The 15,235-nt window shown below is 38.2% G+C and overlaps 1 protein-coding gene across 1 annotated transcript; it reads right to left on the reverse strand.

The window, feature by feature from the left end:
• Nucleotides 1-33: 33 nt before the first annotated feature.
• LOC149088087 (cytochrome P450 2C44-like) lies at nucleotides 34-11,740 on the reverse strand. The gene is made up of 6 exons (XM_089244164.1): nucleotides 11,372-11,740; nucleotides 8,371-8,701; nucleotides 5,509-5,705; nucleotides 3,557-3,820; nucleotides 2,104-2,280; nucleotides 34-1,985 (listed from the first exon to the last, which is right to left on the reverse strand). Exons 1-6 carry the CDS (start codon nucleotides 11,706-11,708, stop codon nucleotides 1,852-1,854), a joined length of 1,440 nt encoding a protein of 479 aa, XP_089100290.1. The 5' UTR covers nucleotides 11,709-11,740; the 3' UTR covers nucleotides 34-1,851.
• Nucleotides 11,741-15,235: the final 3,495 nt, after the last annotated feature.

A 15,235-nucleotide genomic window follows, 5' to 3' on the forward strand; every position in this document is an offset into this window, starting at 1 on the left:
TGGAAGCGTGGAAATAAAGGGCTGCTACAAATCACAGTAAACAAAAATGTATTTGAAAAAAATATATATATTCAAGTGATCTGATGACCATATTTCATTGAGAAAAATAAACTTAGGTTAACTGTGTGTGACCATAAATAACAATCCCTGAAATGCGTGACATCGGCAATTGTCATCGAAAACGTTGTCAGAAGTAGGCACAATCACACCAATAGCAATTAACCCCCCCCCCCGTTAACGAACAAAACGTTAAAACTGACAATATATTTGAGATGAATATCATTTATAATTTCTGCCATAATTATCATAACATAATTTATATTATGAAAACACAAGCTGTCGACTTCAGTGAATATTACAAATTCAAATGGATATCATTAAAAAAAACGGGACAAACGTATGAAAAAAAAAAACCGGGGAAATGAAAATTACAGGAATGTTCTTGTAATACGGGACACAAAAATGGTCTGCCAAATTATTTCAGACATTTTACTGGTCCTTGTCTTGTAGAGAAATACTGCACTTGAGTGATCAGTGAATGTTCCTCAGGCCATTTACTGAAAATACGGGGAAAATGTCCCGCAATCCCAAAAAAACATATTTTCCCTGAACGTAATCATCTCTAATTCCAGGAATTTCTTGAGGAATCACCTTGGAAACAGAAGCAAAAGCTACGAGAAATGTGCCGTTATATCCGAAGTCATTGTGTTTTCATCGACTCTATAAGTCAGAATCATTAGCAACATTAATCTCTATGTCAAGGGCGTTCAACTGTTAGGAGAGTGTGGGCCTCTTCAATGATTTGAAAAAAAAAGAACGTGTAAGGGGCCACTTAATTTAAATGATCTGGAGCAGCACCGCAGGTTCTTTTAAGTTATCTATAAATGTGCCGCACTGCCGAGTGGCATGGTGGTAAGGTGGTCGTCTACGGCAGCGAAGGTTGCCGTAAGGTCTCAGGTTCGATCCCAGGGAAGAATATAGATAATTTTCCCTAATGTGAGCTTGAGGCGACGACCGATAGATGACACCTTCATTTCCAACCCAACTGGTTAAGGCAGTAAGTTTCGTATAGCGATATGGCCGGAGTTGGAGTGTGGTGAAATGTATGGTGGAATGTAAAAATGTTCCGCAAGCCGCTCGGATGATCTAGGAACATGTCGCGGGGCACTTAAGTGCTCTGGAACTATGCCGCCATGATCTGTAAATATGCACCGGGTGACTTAAGTAACTTGGGAATGTGCCGGGGGTCACTTAAGTGTTTTGGAAGTGTATCGCAGGTCACTCGAGTAATCTGGGAATGTGCCGCAGTCCACTCAAGTGATGTGGAACTGAACTACGGGTCACTTAAGTGATCTGGAAAAGTGCTGCGGGCATTTTGTGAGATTAGTAAAAATCTGGGCTACTCTTAAGTGATGTGGGAATATGTCACAGGTCACTAAAATGATGTGGGTATATGACTCGGGTCACTAAAATGATGTGGGAATATGTATCGTGTCATTGAAATGATGTGGGAATATGTATCGTGTCATTGAAATGATGTGGGAATACAACACCGGCCACACTGAAATGATGTGGAAGTGCACCGCGGGTGACTTAAGTGATCTATAAATGCGCCACTTGATTAATTTTTTGAAAATTAGGGGTTTCAGGTCAAGGGCTGCATCAAATGACTCCGAGGGCCATGGGTTAAATATGTGTGCTCCATGGGAATAAGTCGGGATCGAAAATCATTTACATTACGATGGAAGTCGTTATAACCGAGTTTGAGTGTACTGATGTCATAAACGACAATTTTCAAACGAAGAATGAACAATCGAAAAATAGCGTTTCGACTTTGGATACAGTCCAGATCTATGAGCACTCTCTCGGCACTAGACGGAGCTTGTAGTCTTCGGCTGGATATATAGTGAAATGATGCAAAAACATACAGATGAACAGAAACACCTCCATCTGCCCCAATGATTCGCCAATGCAAGATCTTTTTCCTGAAAGAAAAACAGATAATTGAGTGGTGGTGAAAATGCCTTTAAACAGGTCGGAATAAATTTAACCGGTATTAAAGCGGCCAAGAAAAAGATTAGTACGAGAAAGGATCTCTCTTACCGACACCGAACGGTATGGGTGCTTCCTGCTTCATCCTTTTCCCATCTTCATTAAGGAACCGGCCGGGATCGAACCTGGAGGGATCTGGATACGTCTCCGGATCGTTATTGACACTGTACAAGTTGGCTATTACGAAACTTCTCTTAGGGATACGGTATCCACGGATCTTAGTTTCCTCTAAATGACAAGAAATTATCATCTTAAAACCCATTGGTAAAATCATTAAAAATGCGATAATTTAGCAAAAAAAATCCAAAATCGGAAATTTCACATTTACTCGCAAAAAATGAAAAAGTAAAAATTTTCAAGTTAAAAAAAATTTGTGTTCATCCGCACAAAAAAAAAATTCGTATTCAAAAAAAAAAAAATTTCAAATCAATAATTTTGCATTCATTTGCAAAAAACAAAAATGATAATAATTCACAAATTTCACATTCATACATAAAAATATTTTTTTTCAAATTGAAAATTTCACATTCATCCGCAAAAAAAATTTCAAATAAAAAAAATTCACATTCATCAGTAAAAATAAAAAATTTCAAATAAAAAAATTCACATTCATCAGTAAAAATGTTTTTTTTCAAATTGAAAATTTCACATTCATACGCAAAAAAAATTTCACATTCATCCACAAAAATATTTTTTTCAAATTGAAAATTTCCCATTCATCCGCAAAAAAAAATTCCCATTCATCAGTAAAAATATTTTTTCAAATTGAAAATTTCACATTCATCCGCAAAAAAAATTTCAAATAAAAAAAATTCACATTCATCAGTAAAAATAAAAAAATTCACATTCATCAGTAAAAATAAAAAAATTCACATTCATCAGTAAAAATATTTTTTTTCAAATTGAAAATTTCACATTCATCCGGAAAAGATTTCACACCGGAAATTTTGTATGCATCGCCAAAATATTTTTCAAATCAAAAATTTGACATTCATCCGTATAAAAGCATTTTAAAAATTTAAAATTTTGCATTCATTCGCAAAAGCGAACTGAACTTACTCGACACAATTTTTAAAATATTTTAATTACGTGGCAAGTATTGAAGTATGTACTTAATTGAAAGCTCTAGAAATTCAAGTGCTCAGTAAAATTACTACCTATTTCGCTTCAAAAAGTGTAAATTATTAAGATTTCACGAAAAAGCACTCGAATTCAAATTTTTGCATTTATTCATCGAAAATGGCGAATTTCGCATTCGCATCTATTTCGTAAATATGAAAATTACGCATATTTAGTGATAGCTCATCAATAATTCTCATGTTTAAAGGGGTTTTGCTGTTAACTTTAAAGTATACCCTTCTTTCTTACGGCCAAATAATAATTTCCCCGTGTATAATAAAAGTGTTTTTCACCGTTAACGGTCACTACCCCGCTTTTACGGACGAATTCTTTGATGTACGCAAAAAAGAGAGGAATCTTCACTGTACTTAATTTAACAACTCACCGAAATTGCTGTAGTAGGTGCTGACGGCGAATACGATGCTCGTTCGGAAAAGTTCTAATATCAAGGCTTCTAGGTACGGCAAGTTCTTCCTGTCCGACCAAGACGGCAACCTTTCACGTCCGACGACGTCGTCCAGGGCTTTTTGGGCTTTCTTTTGGACGTCGACGTGCTTGGACAGGGTTGCCAGTAGCGATATCGTTGTACTGCTGACAGTAACGCTTCCCTCGAGGAACATTCCGTAGAATACTTTTCTCAGGCGAGTCACTGTCGTGAAAATTTGAAGCATTTTAAATAACGTTGATGATGGGAATAAATATAGGGTATCCATCAAATTCGTAAATGGTTCGAAAATTCATGAAAAATGAAGGAATTTGTACAAGCTGGAAGGACTTTTCAGTTCCTTGAGGGTACAAAGTGTTTGTATTATGTGTGTATGTATTTTTTTGTATATTATACAGGGTGTCCCACAAATGCTAATGCTGCCTTTATCTCATGAACCATTCATCGTAGAGGTAGGATTTCAATTTTAGAAATTCCCAAAATGCGTTCAAAAATTATCTTGTACCAGTTTTAAGAGTGTGAATACAGTGTGCCACCAAATAAAAAAATCAACATTTTTATATGCCCCCACCCCCCATCCTCGAACCTCGATTAGAAAGTTATCGTCCTGTGTTTTCTGAGCACAACTACAAAAATCCTATGTTTTTAAGTGCAATACGAGTATTCGCTGAGATATGTGAATGCAAAAAAACCGAACAGTTTTTGGAAAGAATAACAAAGATTAGCGGACAACGCTTCAGCATCCCATTTGTTGCTCATTCCGGACTTTTCTTCCCGTTTTGTTTTTAAATTCAAATACCTCAGCAAATATGGCACTTAAAAACAGGATTTTTCTTGTTTGGCTCAAAAGCGAAGATCTACAACTTTTTAATTGAAAGTTAGAAGACTCGGGGACCGTTTAAAAATTGAGATTTTTATTTTATTTTGTGACACACTATTTCTACTCTGAAAACTGGTACAGAGTAATTTTTGAACATATTTTGAGCATTTTTCAAATTGAAACTATACCTCTACGAAGAAAGGTTGGTGAGATTGAGGTCGCATTTGCACTCACAGGCAGTACCGTGTTAACGCATGGGCCCACCCGGGCACGGCTCGAGGACCTCAAGAGAAGAGGAGCCTCACAAAAATGACAACTGAAATTTTCCAGAATTTTCCAGGTAGGGTCCCAGAAAAATCAATTGGCCCGGGGGTCCCATGACGCTCTTAAGACGGCCCTTCTCACAGGATACCCTGTATAATAATTATTTGTGTATTATACGCTTGAATTTGTGAATATAAGTTTGTATTTGTGACAAAAAAAAAGAATGTGGTTTGCGAAAAAGTTATTCTCACGAAGGGGATTATTATTATTATTATTTTAGTAAGGAGAAGAAATTAGTTCAATTTTTTGTCGATAGTGGGCGCTGCACAAAAACAAATCGCTGGAAATATGCAAATCAGTGTCCTGTAAATTGCTGGGTTTACGATTGACAGCTCAATTCTGAATTTTTCCTGTTACTGGGGTGCTTACATAAGGTTTTCATTGTGATGTTGACATTGGTCGATAAAGCACCCATTGCCAAAGTTGTTTTGTCTAAACCACGAATCACTGGCTGAAGCTTTACGAACGTTTTGGACTCAGAAGGGATTAAAGAAAGGTTCAGAATTTTGGGATTTGTTTTCACGCAGATCCCTCTATCAACAAAAATCTGAATTAATTCTTTTTTTCTGCACCTTCATGAGAATAGCGTTTCCGCAAACCACGTTCAGGTTCTCCTTCTGTTTTTGTTTTTTTTTGCTTCGATTTTTATGAATTTTTAAAATATTTACGAATTTATGGAGATTCCTTGTATTTGATATTTGTTTCAGTCTTACATAGATGGCACTGCCGAATGGTGTGAAGTACTTACTGCTGAATGTGCTGCCTTTGAGTTCGCCTTTTCCCTCGAGGTTCTTCAAGTGGATCAAGTAACTGTCGATGAAGTCTCTTGGATGTCGGATGTCGATTGATCGTAGATGTTCATCGACTATCCCATCCGTGAACTTTTCGACTGCCGCTTTCGTTTTCTCCATATTACGTCCGTTTGATGTCCAGTTCAGAATAGGCCTTTACGAAATTGTAATAAAAAATAGATAAATTTTAACGCCATCTTTTATTTAACAAAATTATATTTACTATCATTTACCCGTTTTGAAATACAAATATATCGATCTGACGTCAGCATTTGTTCCGTGATTCTGACGTTATAGAATTACATTTTTATGGCAAGAATTGAAGCGTAATAATTCATTACTTGCTCCCCCCCGTTAAAAAGTCCCGCCACAGAGATCAACAGGCCTACAACGGTAAAACCTTCAATCATTACACATAGTTCGAAAAATAGGCACCAGATGGCAGTACTTAACAAGCATTACACAGAAACAATCTTCACGTTAGGTTCACAACACGGCAACCGGAGTCCCCCAGCTCATTCCACTAAAATCGTTTGGACGCTCCTGTGAACGCCAGCGCCAAATGGTTTTATAACTGAATTATATATGGATTTGTACGAACAAAGTTTAGGGAGGGGAGAACTCTTAGTGACGGACTCGCATCGCGAGGACGAGGATTCGAATCCCACTCTCATCACAGTGTTGGTCGGTTAAAGTTGGTTTTCTGTATTTCCCAACTTCGAGGCGCGAATGCAATCCGACCTCCCCGTTAAAACTTTCGGCACAGAGAGCAACAAGACTACAATGGTGCAATTATTCAATCATTGCACTTCACTCATAATTAGAAACATTGATGGTAGACGGCAGTACCACATATTTATTATTTATTTTAATATACAAACCTGTGCAAGGGCAGTAGGCTGTAACTTCACATGTGCACATAACAGAAACAAACTTTATGTTAGGTTCTCAATCACATACACGCACATTTCAACACGTACCAATTTCTTAGAAGTTCCGCAGAGGGATATGGACGAGATGCGTGTATGGTTTAGTAGTAACCAGTAGCCCCTAAACTTCAGCAAATGGCCTTTCCTCCCCAAATGGCGATAGTAACGAGATTGAGATGATCTTGATTTTTTTCCTCAGCCCAATAATTGTATGAAGAGAAGACTTGCTTCCGGATATTACGCCGGGGTGAACTCAGGAATCAAAAGGGGGGGGGACACACTCATACTTCCGGCACAACTCAATCGGTAGTAAATTGCCTATGGCGATAGACCGGAGTTGTGCTCGGTTTGAATGAATGAATGAATGTGCCTGACCTTCAGCGTGTCACGTCACAGAGCGTAAATAGGAAAGGGCTGGTCGTATTTTATGTGGTGTATAGGCGCTTGCCCGGATTGTAAGACCACGAACATAACGAGGCGACAAAGAGGTACGTGAGTGTAGAATATAGATTAGTGACGAAAACATTTGTATTGTTTTGTTCTATACCACACATACTCGAAGAGCGAGACAAAAGAGCGAAATAGACTACTCAAAGCGGCGCGCGACTTGAACAAACAAGTTTGTTTTCATCTCTATCTGCTGATTGGTTCGTTTTTTTTCTCTCCCTCTCTTTAAGAAAGGGCTTTTGCGGAGGGATCGCCATCATCATCACACAGCCTTACATTTCAGAACCCCTCTGGTCATTTTCTCTATCTTCCCTCCTCCTAACTATGTGCGGACATCTCTTCCTAAACCTCGATGCGTTTTTTTCTTCCTAGTCTCAATTCTTGTATCTCGTTCCTGTTCGTCATACTGTATGAGCGGACTGGGTTCTATTCCCAGCGGTCACTACTACTACTAAGTCGTACATGCGCACCTTCCCTACATTCCTCTGCGGAATTTCTAAAGAATTTGGTACATGTCGGAATATGCGTGTACGTGTTGTGAAACTAACGTGAATTTTGTTACTGTGTAAGGGGCCGTTCAAGTATTACGTCATCATCGATGGGGGGGGGAGGGGGTTTCCGATTTTCTGACTTTTAATGACAAGGAGGGAGAGGGGGTTTGGATAATGCTTACGTCATCAACCACCGTTTATGAAAATATGAGTTGGATTCAGCGGGGCAGAGCTGATGACGAAATTTTGCTGGCGGGGGGGGGGGGGGGTGTGTCAGCGTTTTGCTGACAAGGGGGGGGAGGGGGTCAAAAATGGCTAAAAATTTGCTTACGTAATACTTGAACGGCCCCTAATACTTGTTATGTATAGTGTGCTGCCATCTGCCATCAATTTTTATAACTATGGCTGAAGTGATGTGATTGAATAGTTACAGTCGAATCCCGATGTAACGAACGCCAAGAGACGGGAGGAATCACTTCGAATTCAGGTTACCCAGCATTGTTTCTAGGTAAACTTATTTGAGGGATTAGAAAAGTGTCCGTTAAAACGAGATTTTCGCTATAACGGTATTCGTTAACGGGATTCGACTGTATATCGTTGTAGGCAAGGCCGCAACTAGGCAGATACAACAGGTGCACCCGTACAGGACCCACTTGGAGAGGGGGTCCAGAAGGGGGGCCTAAATTCAAATTCTTTCACCGGACATTCACAGGACACAAGAATGGCTAGCTACGGCCCAGGTTGTAGGCCTGTTCCTCTCTGAAGCGAGACTTTTTAAAGGTGAGAGATCTGCTCGAAGTTGCGATCCACAGAAAACCAACTTCAGATTACCACCACTGTGGCAACGGTGGGGTTTGAAAAATCTTTCTTTTATACAATTGAGCGAAAAAATCGAAATCATCTCAAACCCACTAAAACTAATTTTGATTTTTGACTTAATGTACCAACTTACTTCACTGTCCAACCTGTCAATAACATCCTACGGTCAGAGAAAAACAAAAGCATATTGAGGATTTTCTCAATCATTTCGTGGAATTTCGAATCGTCCATCGAGAAACGTTTGCTACAGAGGACCTTGGATATAACGTTAGTGGAGACGTAAGAGACGTAAGGATGGACATCGATTGGTTTCTCTCCGAGCTTTCTAAGTTCGACGACCATCTCTTGCATCCTTTCGTGCACGAAACCTTCCAAGTCCATCTTGCCGAATCCGTAGTTTTTGGCCGTCAATAAGAAAAATCGACGTTGATCTTTCCAAGCTTGGCCTTCTTCTTGAACGACGCCTGCAATTTCAATACAGGTTTTAATACGTCTGACACAAAGAATAATTAAGAAGTCAATGAAATTGATAAAATTGAAGAATAAAATACAGTAGAATCCGTGCTATCCGGCCTAATGTGGGGGTAAGGCGGGCCGGATATAGGCCGCACTTCTATAAATGCTTACTTAATACCCCCCCCACCATACCATCGAAAACAAAATTTTAATACCAAAAACTACTCCTATTCATATTTTGAGGTCTTAAAATATGGGTCAGTACTTTATATATAAATGTAATGTATTACTTTAGCATAAATGTACATATAATGTAAATGTTTGTTACAAATCGTACTGTACGCTTTTAAACATTTATTACAGAAAAGGTCCAAGAATATATAAATATTATTACGAAAAATTACGTAAATAGTTCTTATCTATCATTTATTATGTCATTTTTTCGCCTGTAAATAGTCATTATCTTACGTAACAATGAAAATTAACGAATTCCACTGCAAATATCGCCAAATTGGCAACAAACTTAGCCGAAGTTTAGAGGGCGACAGCTCCAATGATTTGGTGATGTCATGAAGACAGGAGGCTAGGCCAGATAGTCAAAAGTCTACTGTTGTTTTCAAACGATTATATTGTTCCCCACAATTACATGACTTCTTAACCCTTAAAGCGGCATTGGCGAGATATCTCGACTAACTTGATGCTTTTTATTCCGGTAATTACGAGATACCTAGAATCCTTTAAACCCTCTCGTTTTGGCAATGACGGGCCTGGATACTGCGTTTAAGCAGGTAATACTGGTTTTTTTTATACAGTCAAATATGTTTTCTATCCCCTCAGCATGTCAGATCAACTGTCAGTGGGAAGACTCTGCTTTCGTTCAAAGTTTGATAGCAGAAAGAAAGAAACGTGTTGCCCCCCCCCCTCCCCCACGCAAGTATAAGAATCTCCGCACAGTATATAAGTAATAGAAAAAGCCGGAGTACACAGTGATACCTCTGCTAATGAAGATGATTCGTTCCGGCATCACGTTTGTTAGCCGAAATCTTCGTAAGCCGAAACGTGATTTCCAATAGGTTTCTATAGAGCAGCGGTTCTCAACGGAGCCCTAAGGGCGCCGCGGCCGCTCGAAGGAAATAAAAAAAGAACAGTAAATTTGAAAAAAAAATAATTATCAATATTTTTGAATTAATTAATAAGTCAGTAACTTTGATGAATAAATAAAAAATAGGTCTACGGCGCTCCGCCATAGAAATTACACACCGGAAAGTGCTCCGTGGGTCAAAAAAGGTTGAGAACCGCTGCTATAGAGAATCTTTTGATTCGTTCCAGGAACTGCCCAAAATTTGAAGATAAGATTTTTAAAACGCCGAGGAATGCTATAAATAAGACAGATACTGGCTGAAGGCTAAAATGAACAGCTTCAAAGTTAGGTAAATGAGGATCTATAGCAGTGTTTCCCAAAGTGGGTGATGATATGGTCCAGGGGGGGCGATATAAACTATAGACTTAACATTGGATCCTATGGGTTCATTTGAGTTGGGGTGCGATGAGAAGAAAAAAATTGCTGATGAAGTGGGTGATGGAATGCAAAGTTTGGGGGAAACAAATGATCTATAAGAAGATGAGAGATACTGAAGATCTTTTTTTTTACACTTATGTACGCACACACACGCAACCAACACAAGCTTTTGTGGACTAAAACTAGTGTTGGCAAAACCCAGTCAAATTCGTAGGTGTCCCCACCTATTTGTGATTTGGCCATTTCTGTGTCTGATACAAGCAGATAAAAAAGATAAGCTCCTATAATGCCCGGACTGATGAGTTTGATGCTAAGAATCTTGCAATGGAAAGAAAGCACACCCTCTAAAAACATATGCTTCTTTTTTTTCAATGTATTTTCTATTAGCTGAATCTCCCATTTTACATGAAATTATAAAGTTTCAGAAAGTGATGTAGAGGTACATCTGGGAAAATATTTCGAGGTATGAGTTAATTGCGCTCTAGTGATGTAATTTTCTCTCTGATGATAATTGCGCAAAAATTCAGCTCTCAACGCTGTTGTTTCATGTTAGTATGTGCATTTATGTCAACGAAGATTTTCGTTAGCCGAGGCGGACAAAAAATCTTCGTTAGCCGAAAAATTCGTAAGTCGAGTCGTTCGTTAGCCTAGGTATCACTTATGTTTCTCTTCCTCTGGTTTTTTTTTCATTATTCTTTGAGTTGGGGGCGGGGAGGTGGGAAGGCACTATCATATGCACAAAATCAAGGGGAAAAAATATTATTTTTGAAAAAAAAAGGTATGGCATTTTGCAGTGGGTTTGATGATTTTCACTGTGGCAGTTATAATGCGGATCCGTGAGATTTTGAAAACCGCTTAAAAGATTAAGGGAATGACGTTCAAATTTTTGACGTACGGTTCTGGCACATATCGGGTGTGGTATCCAAGAGAATACTAGCACATACGGTATTAAACAATCGATAATACAGTATGATCTCGCCGAACTGTGTCCCCTTCTGGAATAGCCTGACATTTCTTCACACTACTCAGCGTCGATCTTCGGTCTAGTTCTGTCCGATAAGATAAAATATCTTTCTCTAGTACCATGAATGAGACATGAAAAAAAAAAATGTAAACTATTAAAAATATTGTTTTTGTAGGATGTGTAGAATACACTCACCATATCCATCATCGAGCCATTTCATGAAATTAATTTCAAGCGGTCTTCCGATGAATTCGTCGGCCCTTGTCACGAGCACTTCTTTGATGACGTCCATTCCGTTCAATACGATGAACGTGGTACCACCGAAGCTTCGGAAACTGAATATTTCACCGTACTTTTTGTAAAGTTTCATAAAAGTGACGTAGTGCATTTTATCCATGTTGAAGTAAGAACCGACGATTGGCCATCCCCAAGGACCCGGTGGAATATTGTGATTCCTCACCCATACATCGACAATTAGGATGACAATCGCCGCTACGGACACGTATGGCAACCATTCCAGTAAGTTCTCCATCTTCAGTCTGCTATTAACGAAGTAGATGTTCCCTGAATGGACTTATTTGAGAAGTATGTTTGTTTTATCTTTTTTGTTGATGGCTTTATCGTTTTTTTTTTGTTTTTGTATGAACAGAGACCTTCACTGCCGAAATTATCGCACAAGGCCACGATGATTGACATGGTGAAGATTGTTTTCGAATGTCCATTGCAATCAGCTGCAAATATATATTTTTCTATTTTTATTGCGTATTTTCATTGTTATTACTTACTATACGCCAACACATTGCATTCTCACAGTTTCACCGATTTTCCCTGGCGGTAGATTAAAGTTATCAGAAATTTCATAGTGTTATCATTTCGACCAACGTCGAATGAACGTGGGTGTTAATGACTGAAAAAAGCGTTGTCAAGCTTGATGGAATTACATTACTTTTTTTTCTAGTTAAGTAGGTGCACATTAGGTCTCAGTGAAAAGTTACATTTGCTTGCATACAGGGTGATTCTCAATTCATGGGAGGAACTTCAACAGGTGATAAAAGACACCTGAACAAGCATTTTTGGTCATAGATTGTGGCCAACAGCAAAGGCGGTGAAGGGTTTTTTAATGAGTACTTCGGGAAAAAAAAAATTCAATCATATTTTTCGACGTATTTACTGCGATATGTGCTATTAATCATTCAACTGTGCGGGGAGGGGGGGGGGTTGTAATGTGATAGGCTTCCTCGTAGTGCAACCTGGGTAACGCCAAATCTACCACAAGTCATTGTACCGCTTGTTACGGCAAAGATCCAGAGAGGGGCGATGGGGGTGATCACTCCTCTCAAGAGCTGAATAGTATGGAAAAAATTGCCGTGTCCCGTATTTTATAGAACAATCAAACGAGCCTACACAATAAATCTCTAAAAACCTCCCAACACATTTTTCAATTTTTAACTTGGCACATGGCAACTTCAAATCATATCTTAAGAGATTCAACCTCAGAAGAGAGTGACTTATGTAGTTGTAGAAAGGAAAAGGAGGATCCGGAACATCTGACCTTTGAGTGTTAAAATGGGGAATAAACTGCAATTGCACTCGATCTGTGCGAAAGATGCCGATCAAACTGCCACCGGTACCATCAAAATTGGTGTACTCGAAAGAGACTCTGTGTGCCCTTCAAAGATCTATATATACTATAAAGGACTGAAGCTTCTGTTTTCTTTCTTTCGTGCTGTTTCCATCGTACATACATGTGTATATTAGAGGCTTTTCACACGGAGCGGATGCGGGTCCGGAGGAAGTTTTAACAATTGGAATATACTGAGCCTTTCAGACGAGCCGAAATATCTCCGCACCTAGGAAATGTTCATGCGGGTCCGGACGTCGTCCGCACGTGTCAAAACCTAAGTGCGGGTTCCGCATCCGCGCATAGAAGTTTTGACAATAGGTTTATTCGGGGCTATTCACACGATGCGGATGCGGAGCGAATTAGTCCGCATCTTTGGCTACTTTTTAAAGCTTATTTTGCACTGAATTTTTTTAATTATTTGCCATAAATATCCTTAAAAACACCATATGAGGGTCCCTGTTCATCAAATATGATGTACCCACATACGTGTATCCCTTTGTTTCCTTCTGAGATTGAGATATAGCAACTTTAACTGCCTTTTGTCCATACTTTACAATTTTATACAATAAAACCTGCCAACAACGGCCACTGACGGGACCGAAATTATAAGTCGTTCTGTTCATTACGAATATTTTAATTGACTACATACTTTAATAACTTTTAAATCTAATTTGAAAATGTTTATTTTTTTTTATTTTTAAATTTTTTAAATTATTTAAAAATATAAATATTTGAAATATTATTTTAAATATTTATTATTTTTTTAAATTTTTAATCTTTTAAACTTAAAAAAAATACTTTTATTAAACAGCGTTATCCACGTACGGCGTTGACTCGGGGCCGGATTAAGACAATGGCAGGCCCTAAGCACTTGAATAGTTTTGGTGCCCCCAATACCTACAAGTATATTTTACTCGATATTGAGTCTATAAACTGAAAAAAAGTGAAATTTTATATTTCAGAAGTGACTAATCTAAGGATGGGACTTCACTCTAAAAAGTTTATGAAAGTTATTTTATAAAACTTGAAAAAAGCAACCAATTAATTTATCAGTTGCATTCGAGCAAATGCAACCGATCAGCTTATTGGTTGCATTTTTAAGAGAATTATTATAAAATTTTTATAGTGCAATATGGGCTTAAGGCCGGGATCACACTATAAAGTTTTATAAAATATCTTTTATGAAAGTTGAAAATTCAACCAATAGGCGCATCGGTTGCATTCAAAGCAAATGCAACCGGTGATCTTATTGGTTGAATTTTTCACGTTTTATCAAACAACTTCTAGAAAACTTTTAAAGTGCAATCCCTTTTCTAAAACTCAAAAAATTCAACCAATAAAGCTCATAGGTTACATTCGAGCAAATGCAACCGATAATCTTATTGGTGGCATTTTTCAAGTTTTATAAAATTACTTTTATCAAACTTTTACAATGTAATACCTACCTTAGGCTGGTATTACCCTTTAAAACTTTGATTAAAAATTCTTTTATGAAACTTGAAAAACGTAACCAAACACATCTGTTACATTCGAGAGAACTTAACTGATCCGCCTATTGGTTGCCTTTTTCAAGTTTTATAAACGAACTTTTATCAAACTTTTATAGTGTGATCCCGGCCTAAGACCGAATTGTGATGTGAATATTTCTAAAACACAGGCATTTTGAAAGTCTCCACCCCTCCCCTTTTTTTCTACTTGCAAATTCTTTGATATCTCCTGAATATTTTTTTTTTTTCTGGAACATCGAATGTTTTGGATGTTTTTGGATTGGATTTTTCCAACATTGGATGCGTTTTTGGAATTTTTCTTTCATATTTTTCCGAAAAGACAGATTTTTTTTTTTCAAAATCTTTTGAAAATATCTGAAGACATTTTCTCCCATCGACTACTTGTGAGGATCGGAATGAAGCCATCTTTATTCCCATATTCTTTATGTGGCTCTAGATTAAACCACCAAAGAATGGCTCTGGGCTGCCTATGGGCACTGAATCAGGGGTGAAGGAGAAAAATAATTACAAAAATTGCGAAAAAATAGTTTTTATGCACGAATTTCAAACTAAACATGCGGGCGAAACATCCGCATCTTTAGTGCTCGTGTGAAAGGGTATGCGGACCCGCGTCCGCTCCGTGTGAAAGGGGCCTTACGTATTTCGTTTCCTTCCTTTCACGTTTTTATATACTATTTTTTTTTTTTTTAAGTGTTTATACCATACTTTCCCAACCTTTTTTGTCCCATCGCCCCCTTCTTCAGAAATTTTTTCCTCTGATCGCCCCCCAACGAAATCTAACCCATAGGATTGTATGTTACACCCGTAGCTTCTATCGCCCCCCTGGAACATTCCATCGCCCCCCCCCAGGGGGTGTTAACGCCTACGTTAGGAATCACTGGTTTATACGCTTACAACTTTTGTTTTTACTCTTTCCACTATTTTTCT

This window comes from Pholcus phalangioides, unplaced genomic scaffold (genome assembly GCF_987345545.1).
Source record: "Pholcus phalangioides strain wild (caught in Gottingen) unplaced genomic scaffold, Ppha-v1.0 ptg000003l_1, whole genome shotgun sequence".
Lineage (NCBI taxonomy): Eukaryota > Metazoa > Arthropoda > Arachnida > Araneae > Pholcidae > Pholcus > Pholcus phalangioides.

Excerpts from the sequence above, each read along its gene's own strand:
- LOC149088087 (XM_089244164.1), bottom strand. The coding sequence starts at position 11,708 with ATGGAGAACTTACTGGAATGGTTGCCATACGTGTCCGTAGCGGCGATT. Across the intron at positions 3,821-5,508 it reads CAAAGGCAGCACATTCAGCA|TGACTCGCCTGAGAAAAGTA; the intron begins GTAAGTACTTCA and ends TTTTCACGACAG. Across the intron at positions 1,986-2,103 it reads ACCCATACCGTTCGGTGTCG|GAAAAAGATCTTGCATTGGC; the intron begins GTAAGAGAGATC and ends TTTTTCTTTCAG.